Consider the following 24,931-nt stretch of genomic DNA (forward strand, 5'->3'; position numbering starts at 1 on the left):
CGACTTACAACAAATCCATTTGTCTAAGTAAGTGAATCATCTATCCATCAGTCATCATAAGAAAAAGTAATCTATGCTAGGACCAGGGGCCATAGGCAGTCACAATGCTAGAATGCTTTTTTTATTATTATTTAATAGTCGGCAGGATACACCTTAATGGTTGATATACAGTTTCTGCTCTTATCTCCTGCTACTCTTTTTATGACATCAGAGACTGGTGGTGCAGATGGTGTTCAAACAAATTTAGTAACAGGAAGTGCAGTTTTTTTTTTTCTTCTCATAACCACACATTGGATGAACACAATTTGAACATTGAAGCTACAGGTCCATACAGGCACGAGGAGAAGCTGACAAGCTACATTTTTGCACGCTCAAATTCATTCAAATTCACTCACAGAGGGTATCTGAATGAGCTGTTTTGTTGTTGAAAGGGGTGGTGCGTGTGACAAGAATCCACTCATTGCACCACAGCCGGATAACACAGAGGTCAAAACAGGTAAAAGTAAACAGGAAACTAAGTCCACCTCTTTTCTTTACTAGGTGTGTCATGATTAATTCCGAGTGTGGGATCACGCCCATGCCTGTACACCTACACAACCTTGAGTGAGCAAACCAGAGTTGTGAACAGGGACAGTGTGGCTGTGTTCTCACATACACCTGAACACACATTGGGCTTTCTGGGTAGAGCAGGTGGACCTCGACTCGGGTTCATCGGATTTGTATTATGAGAGCGAGAGAAAGAATAACAGAGGGTATCAAATGCTGAATGTGTGAGAGAGAGAGAGAGAGAGAGAGAGGGAGGGAGAGAGACAGAGAGAGAGAGAGAGAGAGAGAGGGAGAGAGAGAGAGAGAGGGAGAGAGAGAGAGAGAGAGGGAGAGAGAGAGGGAGGGAGAGAGAGAGAGAGAGAGAGAGAGAGAGAGGGAGGGAGAGAGAGAGAGAGGGAGGGAGGGAGAGAGACAGAGAGAGAGACAGAGAGAGAGAGCAAAACCGTAGAGAGGATCAGGACAGGCAAAGTTGAAGTATCCAGAGAGAAACCATCAGCGTCTTCTCCAAGAAGGTCAGCATGAACTCAGAGCCAGGTACCACTACCGAGGCCACAGCCACAGACCAGGATGCGTCCTGGGGGGACTCATCTGGGACTCACCTGGAACAAGAACCCTCCAGAATCCAGGACGACCCAGACCCGGTCCTGGTGTGGGCCCCCAGCGGAAGGCCTCTGCTCTCCGGGCTGTTGGGGATGAACGTGGTGCTGCTGGGGGCGGCCCTGCTGGCCGGCCAGGCCTTCAACCCCCAGGGCCTGAGGCACCAGGAGCCCCAGCTGTTCCTGCTGCTCCTAATGGGGCTCAGTGTGGCCTGGATGCTCTGGTACCTCCTCTGGGCCAGGAGACAGCCGGGGATCTGCCCCCTTAAGGACCACCATGCAGGGGGAGTCCCTGTCACCGGTAAGCTCTTACATTACTTACTTATAAGAGGGCATGGACTCTACACTGGGGGCGTGGTAAGATTTTGTGATTAAGCTGGACGGGCCCAAATTCTGCTTTAATTTGAATATTGATTACTTTATCTCCTTGTCATGTGTAGTATGTTATTCTTAACTATGATCTGAACATATCCACAAAAAAAGCTTCAAGGTGTTACCTATCAAATGGCATCCTGCTTCTGCCTCTGATCATCATATTTCTAATGTTATAAGCAGTTTAGTTTGGGTCTGGTTTTTAGGCGGAAATAGTCGAACAGGGCTTTCTGCAGAAGAGGTTAACACATTGACATTCAATAGGGACAGAATGTCAGAAACAGAATATGATTGTCCCATGCACCAACCTCACCAAGTCAATTTCCTGTTTCCTGATTCTGATTCTGATTCTGATTCTGATTCTGAATTCTGAATTCTGATTCTGAATTCTGATTGTTTCCGTCCCAGTGGTCCTCATGCTGTTTGCAGCATTCAGCCTCTTCCTGCATATCTTCAGGATGGGGTATTACCTCATGATGAGGGAGTGTAAGCCGGCAGCTAAAGTCCTCGCCCCCTTCATTGAGGCCCCATTTCTAGGACTACAGGTGGTTATCACAATTCACTAGGTCATAAACATTCAAACATCATTGTTTAATTGCCCTTACTGTATCATAAAGTGTTCCTTACTGTATCATAAAGTGTTCTTGCACAATGTGATTGCTTCAAACTCTTCGTTTCTAGACCTATTTACTGTGGGCTCACTCCAAAGACTGCATTAACAAGCACAAGATCATCACCAGGTGCATCCCATATTATTTACAAGCAAATTCAGAATGGTCTTTGTTGTTTTTGTGGATATGGAATTTGCAATATGCTTGTTTGTGTGTATGTGTGTGTGTGTGTATGTGTGTGTGTGTGTGTGTGTGTGTGTGTATGCGTGTGTGTGACCTTCCTCGACAGGTCCGGGCTGATGGTCACGCTATGCGCCGATCTCCTGCTGTGGCTGGCCGCGGTCACAGAGGACACGGTGCACATGGAAATCGAGATAGAGAAGGCGGACAGGGACGCCCTCAGCAACACCACCATGTCTGACGGTGCAGGGAGCGCAGACTCCGGTATGCTATCCACAGTACTGGCCTTTATGCAGTAACATACACAATCGGCCTCACAGCCCCGTGTCACACGATGAACTCACCAACTGCCGAAGAACTCCGGAACACTCACCACCCTAGAGTTCCAAGTGTTCTATGTGGTGTTTACCTAGCAACAACACTCTGATTGGCTACAAAATGAAGCATCATCATTCATGCATTTTTGGTGAATGAAGTCACCCTTTGGCACTCTAGAATGTTGACCATTTGGGCGACTTCATTCACCCTCGGCACTGTAGGAGTGAATGGAAGATCTGCCTATTGAATACCTGAGTTATGAATGGACTATAGACATGTAACATGAGAAAGCTAAGACCTGTCAATGCCTGTGTCTTATCCCAGGGTGGACTAACACAACCGTATGCCGGTGCAGTGCACACACAGCCTGCCTCGCCTTCCGGAAGGGCTATGAAGTCCTGTACCCCTTCAACATTGAGTACTACCTCATGGCCGGCTGCATGCTCTATGTGATGTGGAAGAACGTGGGCCGCAGGGTGGGTCCAGACTCCCACCCTCACCACGCCCAGAAGATTACCCTCCGCATCGTCCACCAAGGTGGGATACTCTTCGGGCCCCTGCTCGGGGCTCTGGTCCTGGTCGCAGGGGTGACGGTTTTCGTCCTGTATCAGGTTTGGGTGAGCCAGCTCCAACACCGTACCGCTGCCTTCCTGATGTTCTACGGGTACCACCTAGTTCTGATGCCCATCATGTCCCTCTGCTCGCTGGCTGGGCTGTTGGTCCATAAGCTGGAGAGGAGAGCCGAGGAGGGGGGACACAACCCCACACGTAGCCTGGACGTGATGCTCCTCGTCGGGGCAGCGCTGGGGCAGCTGGCCCTGTCGTACTTCTCTCTGGTGGCTGCTCTGGCTGTCGGGCCTAGCGGGAAGCCTCTGGGAAGCCTGGACCTTTCCTACTCCCTCCTCAGCCTGCTGGAGCTCCTGCTCCAGAACATCTTCATCATCGAGGGGCTCCACCGACACCCCAGCCTGGCTCTCGCCAAGAGGAACAGAGGGCAGAGGAGCAGCATATTCAAGGCAAGGCTCTCTTACTCAAACCTGTTTGATGGTTCAGGCTGATGGTTCATGTTGAGTGTTCAAACTACCTCTGACACAGGCTTGCTGAGCTATTTGCTTTACTGAAAATATGAGAATGAAAGGTGAAATTCTTAATGATTAAAACAATAGATGATAATAGATCATAAAGATATGTTTGGTAACACCCTGAAATATGATCCCTATCCTGTCTCATAGCCAAGGAAGAAGACCATGGAGAAAACCAAACAAGCTGATGCAGCAGGAGGCAGCATCACCCTGTTAGAGATGGCAAATGCAGCTTCAGCACCCCCTGGTGGCCAGGCAGGGGAAGATAACAAGCCCTGGACCAAGAGAGCAACACAGGAGATCTGTGCCTTCCTCATCCTCTGTAATATCATGGTGAGTAATGCTGATGTGGCTTGAAAAGGCCCCTTAGCAGACTTTATTTCATAATTTATTTATGTACAGCAGCAGGACTTATTATGGGTTATTTAACACCGTATACATACCGTGCCCTGCATAAGTAAAGGGACAGTGCCCTGCATAAGTAATGGGACAGTGCCCTGCATAAGTAAAGTGAAGCATTTTTTCTTCTTTTGGCTCTACACTCCAAATGTTTAGATATTAAATCAAACAATTATGATGAAGTTAAAGAAGAGATTCTCAGCTTTTATTTTATGGTAAGAGATGAGAATCTCTACTTTTTTTGTAGAGCTAAAAGAAGATAAAGAGCTTCAGTGTCCCATGACTTACGCAGGGCTCTGTAGTTAAGCAACGTTTTTTGCATTATACAGGCCACCTTCCCTTGTCTCTTTTGGATTTCCCTACTATTGTGTTCACCAATAATAAACATACGGTACCAGTCAAAAGTTTGGACACACCTTGCCAAGAATGTGCAAAGCGGTCTTCAAAGCAAAAGGTGGCTACTTTGAAGAATCTAAAATATAAACCATATTCTGGTTTGTCTTCAATATTAATCTACAATGTAGAAAATAATAAAAAATAAAGAAAAACCAATGAATGAGAAGGTGTGTCCAAACTTTTGACTGGTCCTGTATATGAAATACATATTCTTCAGCAGCTATCCCACCCTGTTCTTCCTCCTGTGGTACACCACTGACCCCCTGTCTCCTGCCCTCTCCTCCCAGCTCTGGGTGATCCCTGCCTTCGGGGCCCACCCCCAGTTCGAGAACGGCCTGGGGAAGCAGTTCTTCGGCTTCACGGCGTGGTTCGTCCTGGTCAACCTGGGCCAGCCTCTGGGGGTCTTCTACAGAATGCACTCAGTGGGGGCTCTGATGGAGCTGCTCGTCATGGCCTGAACCCCAGGGCCCACCACGCTGACGAGACCACTAGGGACTACTGTACATATCAAAGAACTGCAATGGTGCAGGGTGTTCGAATGTAATGGAAATCCTCTGTTCAATGTTTAACTCATTCAGTGCAGAGGGTGAATAAAGTCGCCCCAAATTGTCAACATTCTAGATAAGGGTGACTTTATTCACCAGATATGCATACGTTGATGGTGCTTCATTTTGTAGCCAATCAGAGTGTTGTTGCTAGGTAAATATCAATAAAACACTTGGAACTCCAGGTGGTGAGTGTTCTGGAATTCTTTGGCAGTTGGTGAGTTTTAAACTGGTAACTGAACACATAAACTAACTGTAATGTTGAAGAATGTCAAAGTGTGTCAGTTAGTAATCTATTTGTTTGTTTGCTTGTTTCATTGTGTAATTATTTTCCCACAACAAGCCATATTATGAATGATTTATTGATATATTTCACAAGAAAATACTCTAGAAAATACAACATTGTCTCTGTGTGCTGTACATGTCTCATCTTCCCTCCACATTACATAGCATAATAACACGATTCCTCCTGCTGCCCCGAAAACGTCCCGCAAAAATATTAACATTATCAGTCAGACACAGAATACATTTCAAAATGTCATTCACATGCCAATGCATTTAGCTTGCTGTGCAGATTGGGGGATAGGTTCCACAGAGACTCCCCTGTCACCGAGGGTCCTGTCCCCCCGTCAGTTCACCTCAGATCCCTCGTGCGTGACCGGCTTCCTAAAGCAGCGTCCAGGACCCAGACTCCCTCCGGTCAGACACTCTTTATTTCCCAGACCTCCAAAATGAAGAGAGATGTTTTCATCTGAAAGTGATGAAAGGTGACACTGAAGAGCTAAAAGGACATTTTAGAAAGAGAAAGATGAAGTTCCTCCTAAACGTAGGCTATGGTCAGGAAAAGATGTTGAAAATACGTGCAATTAATCTTTCCTTCGTGTGATCCAAAGCAATCTTAAGTTAAAGCAACGGCAAAACCATTCCTGTGTTTGGCAAAGAAAGTAAATCAAGGGTACAGAGGTGAAAGGACACCCATTACCAGAGGACTGCAGAACTGAGGGGGATTTGGCAAATATTTGGCAGTATCAGACTGCTTGTTGTAAAGCTGTTTTATTGACAGTTACACAGTGTCCCAGGGGTTGGCAAGAAAGGGGTAAACAAAAAAAAACACAGTCTCATTCCACAATAAATGTGTCCATTATCTGTCTCTCATCATACAGACTTCAGTTGACGTTAAAGATGGCAGTTGTAGGGGGATGAGGTGAAGAAATGACAGCCAGTCAATCCAGCCAGAGAAGCAGGAAGGTCTCTCCCCCCCCTTCCCTCGTTCCATTAAACCCTCTGAATCTCAAAGAGTCTGACATCCGTGTCGTACCAGATTGGGGGATCCACGTTACTATGGCAACAAGAGCACGGGAAAGAAATCATGTCATTGTTAAAAAAAAAAAATCGAAACTCTGTTCGAGTGCCATGACAACCACCTGCTGCTCACTGCATGTGACAGCTAGTGTTATAACCAGCTGTTACAGCTTGTGCCTTCTCTGTAGCAATTACAGCAAAAATGTTCTTTCTTAAATCTGAACGTAACCTATAATTAGTTGTCTTATTCATTCAAAATAATGATTGGCTCTTCAACATCTAGGCCTATTAAAATTGGCATTCACATTATGATTATTTCCCACCGTGAATTGTTTTTTCTGTATTTTTCATTTGTCCCATTTTGCTCACCGTAGGTAGATGACCCCCCACATGTACGTGCGGAACCACATGGCTGTGCCAGCGTTGGCCTGGTACTTCCTGATCAGGATGGGGTGGGGGACGGGCAGCAGCCCCACCAGGGTACCATGCTGGAGGAACTTCAGGATCTCAGACTCATCTGTCAGGCCCCTGGAGAAGACATTTCACAGCCTCTAGCCTCATTGCCACTTAGCCTCACACAGCCTACAAAATGTATTGTTTTATTGTTCTATTTTGTACATTTGTTATTGCTATTTTGTTAATATTTTGCTATTTTGTATTTTTTTTGTTAATATTTGCACATTACATGTCTCAGCAAATCAAGCTCTAACATCAATTCTTCATGTCAAAGTTTGAACTACTATGGTAGTTACTGTATATATATATATTCTCCTCTCTGGGGAGTTTTTTGCTTGGCTTGCTTTTTGGAGGTCTATGTAATAGTGTTTTTAAATGTAAAAAGTGCCATACAAATACATTTGACTTCCTTCACTACCGTATTTCCCTATTTTCCCATTTCTTTGTGGGTTAATAAAAACCAGGTTCCTCTTACTTGTCGATGCAGATCTTCTCCACCTGAGGAACCAAGACTTGCAGAAGCCTCATGATGGTCTGTAGAGGGAGCTTACTCTTCCAGGAGAGCACCTAGCAGGGCACAGCACAGGCACAGTCAGGGAGGCCAGGTCAGTGACTCTATTCATGTAACCTGAATAGCATTACATCCCATATTACACAGACAAGTACTGTAATTGTCATAATCAGTGTGTGAAACCACCCAGGGTTCTAAGCAATTTGTAACCCTGAAATTGCGATCAATTCAAGTATGGATGAGAGGGAGGGAGGGAGGGATGGATGGATGAAAGGGAGGGAGGGATGGAGGGATGGAGGGATGGATGAGAGGGAGGGAGGGAGGGAGGGAGGGAGGGATGGATGAAAGGGAGGGAGGGATGGAGGGATGGATGAGAGGGAGGGAGGGAGAGAGGGTTCTTACCCAGTCGGGGGTGGGGTTCCAGTATGTGGCTGACGATGACACACTCGACAGGCGACTCCTCTCCGTCGACAAGCGACTCTCCGTCGTTGACTCCAACTGGAAGAGATCCTGCCAGGGGAAACAGGAACCACTGCAGTTAGTCACCAGGCTCAACACCACCACTGCAGTTAGTCACCAGGCTCAACACCACCACTGCAGTTAGTCACCAGGCTCAACACCACCACTGCAGTTAGTCACCAGGCTCAACACCACCACTGGAAATGCCCTTTAGAAAACCTATGGCTCATAATAATAATAATAATAATAATAATAATCTGAACCTAAAATTCACACTCTAAATCTAAAAGCAACTAACGAACGCAACCCCAAGCGTGGCGCCTCTCCATCATCTTACGACAGACAGCGCCTCTCCATCATCTTACGACAGACAGCGCCACTCCGTCCGCAATGATAGTTCAGGCGCCGATACCTGAGGTAAGACAACGGGCCTAACCCTAACCCTAACATCGATACCTGAGGTAAGACAACGGGCCTAACCCTAACCCTAACCCTTACATCGACACCTGAGGTAAGACAACGGGCCTAACCCTAACCCTAACATCGATACCTGAGGTAAGACAACGGGCCTAACCCTAACCCTAACCCTTACATCGATACCTGAGGTAAGACAACGGGCCTTCCCCTTACATCGTTGTCCCCGCCGGAGTTGGACTCCGTGTCGCTGGTGCCTACGATCCCACTGCTGTCTGCTGCTGCGGTCTGGAGGTGCCGGGAGGTCTGCAGCGAGAGGGGGAGCATCGTGCCGTCCTCTGATACCTGAGACTTCTCTGTCAGCTTGTCGATACCTACAGAGGGGAAACACACCCCGGCCACTGGTTCAACTCAATAGCATCTCGATGGAAAAACTAAAAAACACAAATTCAAATAGAGGTTTGATATGTTTGAAAAATAAATAAATGTATGAAATATGACAGGATGGGGTTTGTTTACGTTGCGTGAAAGGGTGTAAGCTAGCGAATCCAAGCGGACCCGGCAAGTCCGCTCCGTGGAGCTGCACAGCAGCAGAGTGTAGGGTACCTGGCGTGGCCACCAGGCTGGTCTTCAGGGTCCCCGGCTCGGCCGGGATGGCGGGCCGGGAGCCCTCCATGGAGACCGTCTCCTGGGAGCTGGTCCGGGAGATGCCAGCCGACGTCTTCTTCCTCCTCTGCAGGGCCTTGTGGATGGACGCCGCGTCCGACGGCAGGTTGGCCAGCTGGTGGAAGATGTTGCGCTTGCGGATGATGCTATAGACCAGGTTACAGTTACCTGGGAGGAAGGAAGGAAGGAAGGAAGGAAGGAAGGAAGGAAGCATGATACATGGTTGTACTACGAATTATTAGATTGTCCTATCGGCGTTAGGCTGTTTTGAGAGAAGCTGTGAATCCTCAGCAACCTGCCCAGTGGTGAACATGTTGTGTGAAGTACAGTAGACCAACATACAGCACTATAGCAGGTATCAAAGCTGCGTGGTGGAAAACCTTGTTAGTGCATCTAGGTGAAGTTATGGCTGGTGGCGCTCATTTAGAATTTCCTGTCTTTTTCGGCTTTTGAAAAACCATACCTTCTCACTTAAAACAGTTTTTGGTTATTAATGTTATTATATACTCAACATCTATTTAACCAGGAGGTCCCTTGGGATAAGAAATATCTTCTTTGAGGGAGACCATGCCTATGCATAAACACATTAATGCATGTAATCCCACTGTCTACCAAGAGATGGCGCCGTTCCAACTCTACCAAGTGGTAACACCGTTACGGGTTGATAGATAGATAGATAGATAGATAGAAACTTTATTTATCCCAGGGGGAAATTCAGGGGGAAATTGATGTGAGCCGGCCTTACCATCAAACTGGTACTGGATGATGTTGTTGAAGACCTCCAGCAGGAAGAAGACCAGGTGATGGTTCTGATTGGCGGAGAACAGGAACCAGTTGGTGGAGAAAGCCTCCAGCAGGTGGAGCAGTTTGTTGGACGCCACCATCGACAGACTCTTCAGGTAGGGAGACACTGTGGAAGGAGGAAGGTGAAGTCAGGAGACTGGAATGTGTCGGTTCAGCCAGCAGGGGGCGACCATACAGTACTTCAGTAACACTCACCGTTCACTATAATGGTGAGCAGGCAGTCAAACAGAGGCTGGAGACGTTGGTGTCCACCAGTGACGATCTTGTGGAAAATCTGTCCATCACAAATAAACGTAAGACAGATGATGTACTGTATGTGTTAACAGTTGTGTAAAGCAGCATTCTCAGGGTAAAATACCACACTCTCTCTCTCTCTCTCTCTCTCGTTATAAACAAGTCAAGATTTACCACATTAAAAGACAAGTCCACTCTCTACTCTCACACACACAGCCACCATAAAATGTCAATAATAGTGATGAGTATATAATGTGTCATCGGGGCACCCTGGAAAAAGGGACTCAAAAGGGACTCCCCAGAATAAATAAATAAATAAATAAATAAATAACAGTATTGACTCTACGAGGTATGACTCACCACAATGAGCAGGTCGGCGTGCGTGCCGGTGAAGACGGGGATGTCCATGGGCACGCGGACGGAGTAGGGCTTGTTCAGACGGACGCCAAAGTTCCTCTCGCCGCTCAGCAACAGCAGGATGAACACCCCGATGTGCATGAGACCCACACGAGCTGCACACACACACACACACAGACCATTAAGGCACTAAGTCTACCCCATCTACTTCCACCCACACACACACACACACACACACACACACACACACACACACACACACAGCCCAGTACAGCAGGACTCACACTGGTCAGCCCGTGCGTCGTTCAGATAGAAGAGGATCGGGACCAGGACGTCCAGCACATCACTGCTCTTCAGCACGAAGAACAGGAACTTCTGAAACACACAACACAACAGTTTTCAGCTCAAGTGATACGAAAATAATGCAAATGAATAGAAAGAAATAGAAAGAAATAGAAAGAAATAGAAATTAATAGAAACAAATAGAATAGAAATTAATAGAAACAAATCATGTGAAAAATTCATAATAATAATAATGGGATAACAAAAGAAAGTGATACCATGAGGAGGTTAATACGCCCCAGACCTTGTTGAAGTCACAGAGCTTCCAGAACAGCACCAGGAGCTCCTGGTGGAAGTGGATCTTCTTGGTGGAGTTGGGCAGGTAGGTCTGGACCAGGGGGTTGGTCAGCAGCCGGGCCAGGCCCTTCAGGATGAAGCTGAAGTCCTGAAGGATGGGGGGGGGGGGGGGGGGGGCGGGGGAATGAATGCATTTCAATGAATAGACATTAATATAATAATAATATTACATTACATCAAGTCTTATGGCTCAATATTATAATGTGTTCAATAATGTGGACTTGCGGATGGTGGTGAAGGTCAGCTGATCTGACTGACCAATAGAACAGCGTCTTACTGCACCTCTTCTCTGTGGATTCTGGACAGGTAGTTCACGAAGAGGTTGTCGTGTCCCGCATGCTGCTACGACAAGGGTGAGACCAAAAACTGGTGTTTAACGAAAACAACAACCGTAGTTTAGGTTATTATATATGGTACAGTACCACTGTTCCCCTCAGGAAAATATGCCTTGTGTCTTTACGTCGGTTTATAAACACTACTGAAGTAAGAGAATTCAGTCTGGTTTCAGGCTAACACGCTACACCTGCTAAGCTAACTGCCAAACAACACTCCCCACCTAGAATGCCAAGTGTTCTATGTGGTGTTTACCTAGCAACAACACTTTGATTGGCTACAAAATTACGCATCATCATGTATGGATTTTTAGTGAATAAACTCACCCCCTTGGCACTCTAGAATGTTGACAATTCGGGCGGCTTTATTCACCCTCGGCAATAAATGAGTTAAGCACCGTGGGAACAGTATAAAGCTCTTACTTCCTGGTCCTCCATGGCGGAGGGGGTGGCGGCGGGGTCGAGGGTCTGGAGGGCGGCGGCGGCGGCCGTGGCGTTGGCCTCGTGCTCCAGGGTGACGATGAGGATCTGGACGGCGTGCTCCACCAGCATCTCCCGGTAGTCCGAGAACATCAGGTGGTTGTAGGGGATGCCGTACCCCACGGGGTCGTACGCACACACCACGTTCAGCAGAGAGGTGAAGAGAGGGAGGACGTGTCTGGGAGGGAGGGGGGGGAGGGAGGGGGGTGAGGGGGAGGGGGGGGTGGTTAGGATCAATGAAACACTCACACATAGATTAAAGATACATCATCTGTCTGTCTGTCTGTATCTGTCTGTGTACGTACAGTGAGTATGTGTGTCTGTGTGTGCGTGTGTGTGTGTGTGTGTGTGTGTGTGTTACCTGTTGTCTGCAGCGCAGAAGAAGGAGACCCAGGGGTTGGGGATGTTCTCAGAAGAGGGGGGCAGGTACACAGCCTCCGAGAAACAGGTGAGCAGCAGCTTCAGGAGCTCAGTCCTGACCAGAGGAGAGGAGAGGAGAGGAGAGGAGAGGAGAGTTAGCTATGGGACCTTGGAGGCTTGTTTTTTGGGGGTCTATGGTTTGTTGTTAGATCATACTGTTTATATTATACTTATTATTCATATTGTTTAGTATTGTTGTTGTTGCTGTGAAGCACTGTGAGACATTTGTCGATGTAAAACGTTCTATACAAATACATGGATTGATTGATTGATTGAATGATTGATTGATTGAGAAAGTAAAGAAAATGGGGGAAGGGGTCTGCAGTGGGAGAGTCCTCACGCCCCCACACACACACACAGGTGTGTCATCCCCCTTTCCACAGCGCTCCACAACGTCGGCTCACCTGTTGAGGTCGTGGATGTAGTTGAGGGGGGGGGACTGAGCGAAGCCCACCCCGGCCTCCCAGATGTACTCACAGCTGTCCAGGGACTGCATGTCCTCCCCGGTGTCCTGGGGAAGAAAGACCCTCAGTCACCCACAGTCACAGATATGGGGTGTCTATGTGTGTGTGTGTGTGTGTGTGTGTGTGTGTGTGTGTGTGTGTCTGCGCGTGTGTGTATACCCAGGCCCACAGACGTCATCTCCATGTCCTTGGTACTGAAGCAGTACAAAGACTAATTTGCTGAACTGGACTCTGGGATAGAGACATGGTTAACGGCGTGAGTCGAGGTCCGCAGCGCACCGCAGCACACCGCAGCGCAGCGCAGCGTGGAAAGCCCCTGAGATCTCCATGAATGTCAAATGGAATATCAGTTACACCGTTAATATCCAGCAGGGCTGAAGTCACAGAGGACATGGCTGGGCATGCTTTATTAAAATCAGCAGAGAGAGAGGGGGAGAGGGTGTGTGTCTGTGTGTGTGTGTGTGTGTGTGTATTTGTGCGCATGCGTGAGTGTGTGTGTGTATATATATGTGTGTGTGTGTGTATGTGTGTGTTTGTGCGCATGTGTGTGTGCGTGTGTATATGTGCGTGTGTATATGTGTGTATGTTTGTGCGTGTGTGTGTATATGTGTGTGTGTTTGTGCGCATGCGTGTGTGTGTGCCGTGGTGATTGTGTAAGCACTGAGAGCTGAATCATGTAGTGATATGAGTGGGTGAGTGACGGGGACAGATCAGTCATGAGTGGGTCACTGACCAGCATAATGAAGTACAGTACACCAGTCAGCTGAAACAAATGACCTGATCATCACTAAAGCTGCACATTCATGTACTCCAGTACGAATGGAAGAGTGAGTTTACTTAGACTGGCACACACACACAGCTAGTGACTTGACACAGGGAAGAAACAGATAGCAGGAGTGTTGGAGGGAAAGGACGCATGAAGGTGTCGGCATATCAGAAAACCTCAAGTCAAAGCTCCACTTCCATCCGCCTGGTGATTCAACAAGTGGCCTAAGCTTAGCCCTCATCTGACGATACCCACTTACTGTCTAACACCCCTCTGTACAGATAACTGTGGCAGACATTTGAATACATTTTACCGCAGCCAAAGATGGCAGCCATCTTGTTCTTCATCAAGTGTTTGAAATGAAGTTTGTTGCGTTGTTTGAACACTCTCCTCTTCACAGCTGGACACCAGCCGTGGGAGGAGGGAGTGTCTGTCCACCTGGCCCAGCTTATCAACCTTTAAATATAGTCCCCTTAACTTACACACACACACACACACACACACACACACACGCACACACACACACACACAGGAAAGTGTGTGTGTGTGTGTTAAGAGGACTCACACACACACACACACACACACAAGCAATTAAGGAGAAAGTGTGTGTGTGCATGTGTGTGTCCTTAACACACTTTCCCATTAACTGCCTCTGTGTGTGTGTGTGTGTGTGTTCGTCCGAGGCTTTGAAGCTGTCGGGACAAACACTGCCGCTGGCTATTCTCCACTCGACTTGACGCCGTTTCACACTCGCTCCAGTGACTGGGAGGATCCCTGGCTGGCTGAGTGAGTGACTGGTCATCTAGGCGCTGATAAGGAGCGGCCATTTTCTTTCATGGCCCATTGGTGTTTGCCCAGTGGATAAGGAGCATTCACCTCTACCCTCCTCCTCAGCCCAGTTGACAAACACAACACACCACGCCACACCTCTCCCTCTCCCTCTCCCTCTCCCTCTCTCTCCCTCCCCCTCTCCCCCTCCCGGGACCGGAGTCACTCATTAGCCAGAGGAGCCTTAGGACACAACAGCAGGGCTCTAATGCTTCCCTCTGTTACTGAACCAGTACACGCCCACAGTGTGTTGACATTGCTTAGGGGTCTGGATCTGAGTAAATACCACAAAGAGGCCAACAGCTCTAAAATGTTTACCTTTGGTATTTTACCTCATAAAGGGAAGCCTTCTCAGACGATAAGAACAGACATACGGTATCAAGTACAGCACAAAACATGTTTGGTCGTTACTACATTCTCCTGAAGCGCTTTCAGCAGCTTCAGGCTATTCACAAGGTAATTCCTGAGCTCTGTTCTGAATATCTGCCTGTGTTCGGACCCCCGCTGCACTGGGAATTAATATGAGAACAGAATTTGATTTGAGGCAGATTTGAGTGCTTGCCATAAACGGATAGGAGCAGGTGGTAGATGGGTAGGGGGGGGGGGGGTAGGGGGGGGGGTAGAGGGGACTCACTGGGCCTCTCTTGTGGCTCTGCACGGTGAAGTCGGGGCAGAAGAGCAGGTCGGCTACGGCCAGGAGGAGAGACTCCGCCAGGGGACGGCCTCCATCCTCATCATCTTCATCCACCTGCTGGGGGAGTGACAGACAGACAGGTTACTGGTGGACCTGCTGGGGGAGCAACAGACAGACAGGTTACTGGTGGACCTGCTGGGGGAGCAACAGACAGACAGGTTACTGGTGGACCTGCTGGGGGAGCAACAGACAGACAGGTTACTGGTGGCCCTGGACACACAGCGTAGCTACGGCACGTAGAGCAGGGGAGGCTGGCGGAGGTAGACATCGGTGGAGGTTGACGTTCGCTGTAATGCATGGGATGGAATGAGGAATGGTATCAAACATCAAACAGGTGTGATTCTGATTCGTCCCTCCACCGGCCTCCCCTGATGGAACTGTGTAGCCTCTTTTTGCATCCGCTGTAGAGTGTGAGTGTGAGTGTGAGTGTGAGTGTGAGTGTGAGTGTGAGTGTGAGTGTGAGTGCGTGTGTGAGTGTGAGTGTGTGTGTGAGTGTGAGTGCGTGTGTGAGTGTGAGTGTGAGTGTGAGTGTGAGTGCGTGTGTGAGTGTGAGTGTGAGTGTGAGTGCGTGTGTGCGTGCAGAGTGCCCGGAGACTGTCAGGAAAGACTACGTACAATACACAATGCAATCAAAGCACTTAACTCAGTGCCAAGTGTTCTATGTGGTGTTTACCTAGCAACAACACTCTGATTGGCTACAAAATGAAGCATCATCATTAATTCATTTTAGGTAAATAAAGTCACCCTTGGCACTCTAGAATGTTGACAATCTGGGCGACTTTATTCACCCTCGGCACTGAATGAGTTAAAGGAGACTTGCTACTGAGAGGTTCAGTAAAACAGCACTCAGTAAAAACTAGAAACATCCCAAACTAATTAGGACATTTATTTTGAGCCACTTCAAAACCAGAACATTTTTTCTCTCCACTTGTACTTCTAACGGGTTGTGGGAACCTACGAGTCAGACATCAGAGTGTTGAGAGAACGCCCATTCACTGATTCACACGGTGAACGCAGTTCCTCATTCCCCCCCGGTCACTGGAGCACTTTAATTAAAGGTTATTCAATACGTCCCTAATTCAACCGCTGGGCAGGAGAGAGAGAGAGAGAGAGAGAGTGAGAGAGAGAGAGAGGAGGCACAATATCAGCAGTGTTCAGGCCGGCTGTGGTCCCCTGAAGCCCAGGTAACAGGAGAGGACAGGCTGCTCAGCAGTACCCACCGTGGAGGGAGGGGGGGGGGGGGGAGGAGAGAGGAGAGGAGGAGAAGGGAGGGGAGGGGAAGGGAGGGCAGGAGGGGAGAGGAGGAGAAGGGAAGGGCAGGAGAGAGGAGAGGAGAGGGGGGAAGGGAAGGGGGGAGGAGAGGAGAGGGGAGGGGAAGGGAGAGAAGGGGAAGGGGGGGAGGGGAAGGGCAGGAGAGAGGAGAGGGGGGGAAGGGAAGGGGGGAGGAGAGGAGAGGAGAGGGGAGGGGAGGGGAGAGAAGGCCCCCCCATTCAAATAGCTCCAGCCTGGGAGACGATGACCCTGACACCAGCCTGGGAGACGATGACCCTGACACCAGCCTGGGAGATGATGACCCTGACACCAGCCTGGGAGACGATGACCCTGACACCAGCCTGGGAGACGATGACCCTGACACCAGCCTGGGAGACGATGACCCTGACACCAGCCTGGGAGACGATGACCCTGACACCAGCCTGGGAGACGATGACCCTGACACCAGCCTGGGAGACCATGACCCTGACACCAGCCTGGGAGACGATGACCCTGACACCAGCCTGGGAGACGATGACCCTGACACCAGCCTGGGAGACGATGACCCTGACACCAGCCTGGGAGACGATGACCCTGACACCAGCCTGGGAGACGATGACCCTGACACCAGCCTGGGAGACGATGACCCTGACACCAGCCTGGGAGACGATGACCCTGACACCAGCCTGGGAGACGATGACCCTGACACCAGCCTGGGAGACGATGACCCTGACACCAGCCTGGGAGACGATGACCCCGACACCAGCCTGGGCTCATCTTCCAGTCATGGATCCCTGCTCTGGAAGCCTGAATACACCAGGAGTCCCCACACAACACAGCCACTTGTACCCTAACACACCGCAACTGATCTGACTCCAGAGCCGAGCCGTGCTAATCTGAGCTGAGCTGAGCTGTAGTCTACTGGACCACTACGCTGGTCTGGTTACAGATCCACCGCTTTAGTTTAAGGAAAACGTCTGAGCCAGCACATGTCTGAGCCATGCTCTACCAACCGAGCCACAGAGGACCACCAACAACCAATACTTGACACAGTAAACTCCCTCCCACTAAGGCCAGGTTTGAGTCGTTGTTCTTCCAGGCTTATTACTACATATTAAATATGATATATTATCATATATATCAGTGTGCAATAGCCTGGGGGTGAGGTTACTTAAGCCATGTAATAAGTCATGACAGGCTATAATGTCCTCTCTGGGATAGAGGAGAGGGCGGCCATCTTTGACAGTGCACATTAGGGAGTCCATCTCCTCTTTTTAAAAAAAAAACCAGAGCAATTAATTTCAGTTCCCCTAGGGGGACAAAAAATGAGGGGACCAAATTGAAAATGACGGCCATGACCAATGATAATTAACACAATTTGCACACTCCACATCCCTAAATTAGAACTTCACAGTATGATGAAGCCTTCACTTTATCGGTCCTGTTAGCATTCTCATTCACTTTATCATCTCTGTTAGCGTCCCCATTCACTTTATCAGTCCTGTTAGCGTCCCCATTCACTTTATCATTCCCTCAGCACCATATGGTACAGTATCTGCGTCCAGGACCACAGGAGGAGCACTTCCCAGATCTGTGGGGGAGTATGGCAACTGAGAGAAGGGAGTGAGGATGACTAACGTACATTAAACCGTCCTCAGCACGTCTTTCTACTCCGTCCAATAGGCTAGCATTACCATGACCCCGTCCTCCGATTTCTACCTCCACCAGCCTCCCCTGGAGTATAGCATTCTTCTTGTTGTACAGTCCCCTACAGTACAGTGGGCTCCAGTGTTCTTACCCCAGCTCTGCCAGCCCCGGGCACGGTGGACCAGAAGAAGCCCCTCCAGTCTGCGTCCTCAAAGATGTAGGGGAGGATCCGCGTCAGCAGCCGGGTGCAGTTCAGGACGATCTGCTTCTCCTTCTCTGAGGGGCAGCCTGCATCCGCCCCCTGGACCAGCTTCTCCACTGCCTGGAACACAGACACAGACAGGGGAACAGTCAATCACTGTACACACATGCTCAAACACTCACACACTTACACACTTCTGAATCACACACTTCTGGATCACACACTCACACACATTCCCAGCAATCAAATTTGGACAGCCTGATTACAGACAGTATTTAATATTACTCTACCTATAGTATAGGCTTGTCTGGCTACAGGCTATAGAATAGTCTATTACAGAATAGGCTGGTCTGCATTCAGGGTCCAGCTAACTTAAAAACCCTCAGCTGCGCATACGTAAATGACGAGACGGCTCTTTTTCTATTTCTCGCTCGAGCAAATGTCTCCGTTCTGGGTCGTACCCCTGACCCCAGACCCCTGAGGCAAAGGTGGCGCAGACACAACACTGAATCTACAACAGCCCATCTGCTGCAGTCATATGACCTTTGACCCCCCCTTAAAACACGGCATACAACGTGGGAAGAACCAACAAATTGCATTCCTTCGACACCAAAGTGGATCTCAGAGAGACGGCAGGTCGACCCCGAGACACGGCTTAAACACTGGAGAGGAGGACAAGCTAAGCACACACATACAAATCCTTCTACCGCCATAGCTTATACACCACCCCCCCCCCCCACACACACACACACACACACACACACACAAAGACAAACAAACACACACACACACAAACACACACACACAAACACAAAGACAAACAAACACACACACACACACACACACACACACACACCCGGTAGGGGGTGGAACACCCTGGTGGAAACAGACCCAAACGGAGCCTCTGACGGCTGACCAGAGCCCGCAGAGCCCGCCCAGAGGATGTGGCAGTACCTTGTAGCAGAGGGTGGCCAGGTTGGACGGGGACTCCTCCCTGACTGCTCGGATCTCTGCCGCCGGCACCAGAGCGAACACATCCTGGACCGTGGTGGCCGTGTCGGCCCAGAACTGGTCCCAGAAGGCGTCATCAGTGGCTTCCACGGGCTGGGGGAGAGGAGACAACGGACAGGGCTCTGTGACGTGAGGCCACGTGACCCACAGAGAGGCAGCACGGTGGCAGAGGAGTGGTGGTCTGTGAGTGAGACAGCCTGAGACAGCCTGAGACAGCCAGGGACAGCCTGAGACAGCCTGAGACAGCCAGGGACAGCCTGAGACAGCCAGGGACAGAGACAGAGAGAAGGAGATCCATTCTCTCCACCACCACCACCACACAATATGTAAACCCAGACGACATCACTGTTACCTAACCTCACACTGAAGAGCACCCCCCCCTCTCTATTAAATCATATATTATTCATGGCCCTGCTTGGCTGTACAGGGAAGGAGCTAAATATAGTCACCATCCAATCTATGAATGGTGAAAAGTCATACCGTGGGTAAACCTTTGCTTTTGTTTAGGGATAAAACATGTTTCGTTCACCACCAAATGTTACAGTATTGGGCTGTGTTATATTGGTACTGTTGAAATGCTGTTTAGATTGATATAACAATTATGGCTGGGTAAATATCACCCTGACAGTGGACTTCATAACAAACCGAACTCCGACTGTTTTGAATCCCTTTCGGTCCACCTTAAATCGGTCGCATAACCGTAATGATTCATTCCCCAACCACGTCATATTCACATCAGAGAAGGAGCAGGTATTGTATCCTTAATCGTTCGCAATGATTCATTGTCGGATAGCGTACAACCGTGCGTATGATCAAGTGTCTTATCAAGCACCCATTTTTAAAATGAATTGTAGCGATGATCTGCTCATCGCTGAGTATCGGGTCTACCTTAAAATGACTGCACCTGCCACCAGGCGTTTGATAATGCCTATAATAACAGTAAAGGTAACTGCGCACGAAATACAATCTAACATTTGGATAATAAAAAAGATACACAATGTCTGAGTGTCATGAACAAGGCCACCACAAAATGGCACTGCAATAATTTATAGTTTACTGTTGGTGTGTATATGTATATACTCAATATACCTACATTTGCATGATTAAATAGATGTTGTTGTTGTTTTTTTTAAATAAAAGTTGACTTTGAACCTGTAAACATTGTTCCTTAGACAAATAATAACCTTTTTTAATAACCTTTTTCATGATTTTTCCACCATCCTATATGTCTCAACAACAGTAACTTGTACCATCTGGCACTCGAATTGCAATTTCCATCAGACCTGTTCTTACAAATTAAATTCTAATCAATGCTGAATCCAAGAGTCCATCTTTACAACAAACCTGTGTTTTGGTTGTGAGTTGTATCACTGCTTTTCTGAAGTTGAGTTTGGAGTCAGCGTTGCCCATTTTCTGGAAACTACCTGCTTCGTTTGAAGCGCGTCTGTGTGTGTAATTGTGAGTCGTGGATAATCTCCCTCATCCACCTCCTCCCTCCTCCTCCAGCTGCTCTCTCTCTCTCTCTCTACCTCTCTCTGTCTCTCTGTCTCTCTCTCTCTCTCTCTCTACCTCTCTCTCTCTCTCTCTCTCTACCTCTCTCTGTCTCTCTCTCTCTCTCTCTCTCTCTCTCTCTCTACCTCTCTCTGTCTCTCTCTCTCTCTCTCTCTACCTCTCTCTCTCTCTCTCTCTCTCTCTACCTCTCTCTGTCTCTCTCTCTCTCTCTCTCTCTCTCTCTCTCTACCTCTCTCTGTCTCTCTCTCTCTCTCTCTCTCTCTCTCTCTCTCTCGGGAGGATTTGAGCTAAGCAGGATCCGGGACAAGGCGACTTCCGGGTTCCAAGTGTTCATGTTTGAATAGGTCTGTTTGCACATTAACGAATTACCTTTATTCATAATTACCTAACGAACACCTTTTGATGAATCAGTGATGCAACTACTACTACTACTACTACTACCTTTAGCCTACAAATCATCATCATCATCATCATCGTCGCCGTCATCATCATCATCATCAGTAAAGTAGAAATATTGATATATAAATAATTTCATTATTTGATACAAATATTTTTTTCATGTAATCTCCTGCAATAGTAGTGCAACAGTGCCTCCCTGCGAGGCACACAAGTCGAGGCTAGAATGTCTATTGTACTGATGCACGCACAGATATGTATCACTAGGGGGCGCTGCAGGCTGTGGGAAAACAGTGATTATTCTAGCATTGTGAACACATGGGAGTAAGAGGAGTTGAAATAAAAGTAAAAAGCAACACAATGTCAACATGAAACAGAGAGAGAAACGTGATGTCAGTTATTCCTCCACTTACTTTTCACAACATCACAACACAATCGAACAGTTTTCTTTCTTTAGTTTGATGCCTCATACAATGGCAATCAATCAATCAATAAATAGCAGCTCAATAGTTAGTCAATAGTTAGTTTTCCTCCGCTCCTTACTTGTCTTACTTTCTCATTGTATAATTCCCAAATTACTATTGAGAACACATTTACCCATCAAACTATCCAAATCCTGTGACCTACATTTGAGTCAGATTTTTTGTTTCTTTTGAACCTCCCATAACTTTCCATCCAATACAATTACTCAGTTATAAACGCCACTCAGTGAGATTATAGTTAATTAGGTCGAGGGTTTGTGACCTACATATGAATTCTGACTCTTCTGCAGAAATGTTGCACGTTTGAACACGTCCTCCAGTGCCGTCTCCTCTTTAGCTTAAGAAGAACAAATGTCCCACAAGTTTCACCCCCCTCGAAAAAAATCCTATCTGTAACCGACATGAAAATATTGGGTTGGATAAAGCTTTCAATATGGGTCAGAAGACTTAAAAATCGACTTATTGTTGTTTATGAGGTCTCCCCACTCGTATAATCTCTCCATACACCACAATATGTCAAAAATAATCTCCTCACTCAGATACGTAAAATATATGCTTGGGCAGCGTGTTTGGACATGCTGCGGCGTATGGAGATATATTTATACGACTGGGAGACCTCATAAACAACAATGTGTTGATTTCCCAGCCTGTTTGAATTCGTCTCTTCCACCAATTTAAATATTTGACCAACGTTGGTTTCCTCTGGTAAACTGAGCCCTTCTCGTCGCTCTACACCACTTGGGTAGTTGGTTGGCATGAGCCAAGCTGGTCAGTTAGCTGGTTCTCATGGTGTCACTGGTGTGACGAGCTCTCAGTCATAGGGTGTGGGGACCACAATGTACCACGTTAAGCAACCACAGAGAGAACCTCAATGTATTAACTATAATTCTGAAATATACAGCCATTGGTCCATATTGGTCCGTATGGTTATCTCTACATTAATTCACAAAATGTATTATGTTATTGGCTAAGGCACTTTTGCCAAAACGTTTGTAATTAAAGTCACAGCAAGAGAAAGAAGAGTATTTTCTTGTATTAGTAGGACTATGTCCCATTAATCAGCACCTAATTTGTGTGTTTTTACTTTTTCAATTATTACTGCTTAAAGGAATAAGTAAATCTTTTGATTATGATTATGATGATTTTAGGCAGTGTAAATATATATTAATCATTTATGGATTTTTCACCATGACTGATTTGAATAACCAAATATGAATCATTTTTCACTTAATGTTTTTTCCTGTAACCCCCAGTGTTTCCTCACACAGATTAGACGCGTCACACACCCTGCCAGATGCTTGTCAAAGAGCCTCTCACTAACCAATCACATCCCTGCACCCCTCTATATAGAGAGCTGTGCTTTTGGCAGATGAAAAACATTGCAAGTCCTGACAACAAGACTCTTTCATCCAAATTCTTTCTGCAAGCAGGGCGACAAACCAGCACCACCCTGATCTGTTCTTGGAGAGGTAAACCTCATCTGATACGATACGCCTCTTCAACAGAACACTGTATTTTCTGTTGTGGAATGATACGTTCTGCACATACAGTATTTGTGTTCTTCTTTTGTTTTCAGATCCACCAGTTCAGAGATGATGAATAAGGTGACATTGTTGGTCATTTTAACGACAACCCTGGCAGCCTCAGTCTCAAAAGCGGTGAGGGGATGATAACTATTGTGCCTTTTTGTCTTGCAACATAGGAGCTCATTTGACTTGAGATGTTTCCTGGCTTGTGTCTGTTTTACTGGTGTGTTAGTAGAGTATTTGTTGTTAGTAGAGTATTTGTTGTTAGTAGAGTATTTGTGTTTGAGAGACTGCTGAACTCGTTTTTTGTTAGAACAGCGCAAAAACATGACCATATGCTTGTCTTGGCTGAAGCCATATGTAATACTAGCTTGTTCAGTATCTTATCTCACAGAACTGTTGGGTTTAGATGTTACTGAGATGCTATCTTGTATTTCTTCATAGGGCTTGTTGAAACACAAAAGACACATCTCTGCTCTTTTCTCCTTAAGGAAATCAGGTAAGCATACATCTGTCAAGCTTTTTTGCCACCCACAAATATACAGCAACAAATGTATTTCCGCATGTCTGCACAGAGCTGCTCACTCTGTGTCTTCATGTGTCCTCATGTGTCTTCATGTGTCTTCATGTGTCCTCATGTGTCTTCATGTGTCTTCATGTGTCCTCATGTGTCTTCATGTGTCCTCATGTGTCCTCATGTGTCTTCATGTGTCCTCATGTGTCTTCATGTGTCTTCATGTGTCTTCATGTGTCTTCATGTGTCCTCATGTGTCTTCATGTGTCTTCATGTGTGTTCATGTGTCCTCATGTGTCTTCATGTGTCCTCATGTGTCTTCACGTGTCGTCCAGGGGGGCTCTGCCTGAACGGAGGAACCTCCGTCCCCAGCCTGACGAGCGGCAGCCACATGTTCTGTCTGTGTGCAGACGGTTTCAGTGGCAAAAACTGTGAAAAAGGTAAGGAACTACTCTAACTACTATATAACTATACTCTAACTACTATATACAGTATATAACTATACAACTATACTCTAACTACTATATATATACAGTATATAACTATACTCTAACTACTATATATATACAGTATATAACTATACTCTAACTACTATATACAGTATATAACTATACTCTAACTACTATATATATACAGTATATAACTATACTCTAACTACTATATAACTATATATATAGTATATAACTATACTCTACTATATAACCCTACCCCTTTGGTCACGGTCATTGTTTTTTTCCCAATGTTGTGACTTTAATAAATGTAAAAAATGATATTAATAATTTCTAATGTAGGAATTATGTTTCCTGTACTGTTTCTCCTGTAGAGACGTCTGCCACCTGCTACAGCGGCAATGGACGGTATTACAGAGGCACGGAGTCTCACTCAGAGAGCGGTCGGGCGTGTTTGGAGTGGAACTTGGACATTAGGACACGTCTGATGGGATTAGACGTCTACTCTGGGAGACACAACTACTGCAGGTACTACCTTTTTATTTTTATTTTAATTGTATTATTTTTAACCTTTATTTAACCGGGCAAGTCATTAAGAACACATTCTTATTTACAATGACGGCCTGGCAAGAGGCAGAGAAACCTCTTGAGGGAAAAGGGGGTAGGGGCTGAAAATAAAACATGTTAAAGTCAAAAGTACAGGTATCACCAATCCAACACTCCCACAATGGACGTACACACACAAACAAATAATAGGTAATTTAGCAAACAAACAGCAGCAGCACCTTCTTGTAACAGAAAACGATCATGGACAACAAACACAATCCGTGTTAGTGTCATAAAATACTACGACAGTAACCATTAGACACATGAATAACACAGTGAACATATCATATTCAAATCTGATGGAGAACATTTCTTATTTGTTGACTTCAGGAACCTGGAGTACAGACACCGCCCGTGGTGTTACGTCATGAAAGGCTTCAGGTTGGTCCAGGAGTACTGTGACATCCCCCGCTGTGACACAGGGTTGAGTTTAAGTTTCGGTATAGGTAAGTGTTTCTACTTCT

The 24,931-nt window shown here is 47.0% G+C and overlaps 3 protein-coding genes across 4 annotated transcripts in view; 2 read left to right on the plus strand and 1 right to left on the minus strand.

The window, feature by feature from the left end:
- The first annotated feature begins 632 nt into the window (after window positions 1-632).
- Window positions 633-5,227, plus strand: LOC310816898 (proton channel OTOP3-like). Its single transcript, XM_083687240.1, has 7 exons — window positions 633-1,443; window positions 1,923-2,059; window positions 2,196-2,254; window positions 2,415-2,569; window positions 2,948-3,639; window positions 3,856-4,038; window positions 4,788-5,227. The coding sequence occupies exons 1-7, from the start codon at window positions 1,065-1,067 to the stop codon at window positions 4,956-4,958; spliced, it is 1,776 nt and encodes a 591-aa protein (XP_083543366.1). The 5' UTR covers window positions 633-1,064; the 3' UTR covers window positions 4,959-5,227.
- Window positions 5,228-5,463: 236 nt separating this feature from the next.
- Window positions 5,464-20,392, minus strand: LOC310817453 (protein HID1-like; the record flags this gene model as incomplete). Its single annotated transcript, XM_083688060.1, has 19 exons — window positions 5,464-6,384; window positions 6,717-6,875; window positions 7,279-7,370; window positions 7,717-7,824; window positions 8,404-8,561; window positions 8,794-9,021; window positions 9,599-9,763; window positions 9,853-9,931; window positions 10,252-10,403; window positions 10,533-10,623; window positions 10,835-10,975; window positions 11,170-11,229; window positions 11,643-11,877; window positions 12,061-12,174; window positions 12,524-12,630; window positions 14,812-14,928; window positions 17,921-18,091; window positions 18,926-19,075; window positions 20,327-20,392. 19 exons carry the CDS (start codon window positions 20,390-20,392, stop codon window positions 6,321-6,323), a joined length of 2,457 nt encoding a protein of 818 aa, XP_083544186.1. The 3' UTR covers window positions 5,464-6,320.
- Window positions 20,393-22,757: 2,365 nt separating this feature from the next.
- plaub (plasminogen activator, urokinase b) overlaps window positions 22,758-24,931 on the plus strand; it is a 6,006-nt gene continuing 3,832 nt past the window's right edge. The window contains exons 1-6 of one of the 2 annotated variants that reach the window (XM_083688086.1): window positions 22,758-22,841; window positions 22,949-23,030; window positions 23,343-23,397; window positions 23,748-23,852; window positions 24,236-24,389; window positions 24,798-24,913. In XM_083688086.1, coding sequence (XP_083544212.1) covers window positions 22,965-23,030; window positions 23,343-23,397; window positions 23,748-23,852; window positions 24,236-24,389; window positions 24,798-24,913 — 496 coding nt within the window. In that variant the 5' untranslated portion in view covers window positions 22,758-22,841; window positions 22,949-22,964. The remainder of the gene's footprint in view (window positions 22,842-22,948; window positions 23,031-23,342; window positions 23,398-23,747; window positions 23,853-24,235; window positions 24,390-24,797; window positions 24,914-24,931) is intronic. The other variant, XM_083688087.1, reaches the window with a different exon arrangement.

The sequence above is a fragment of the Argentina silus genome (assembly GCF_951799395.1).
Source record: "Argentina silus genome assembly, chromosome: 16".
Taxonomy (NCBI): Eukaryota; Metazoa; Chordata; class Actinopteri; order Argentiniformes; family Argentinidae; genus Argentina; species Argentina silus.

What these genes read in the sequence shown, in the direction of transcription:
- LOC310816898 (XM_083687240.1), top strand. Translation starts at nt 1,065, where the DNA reads ATGAACTCAGAGCCAGGTACCACTACCGAGGCCACAGCCACAGACCAG. An exon ending in AAGCACAAGATCATCACCAG is followed by an intron (nt 2,255 to 2,414) that starts GTGCATCCCATA and finishes CTTCCTCGACAG; the next exon opens with GTCCGGGCTGATGGTCACGC. An exon ending in TCATCCTCTGTAATATCATG is followed by an intron (nt 4,039 to 4,787) that starts GTGAGTAATGCT and finishes CTCTCCTCCCAG; the next exon opens with CTCTGGGTGATCCCTGCCTT.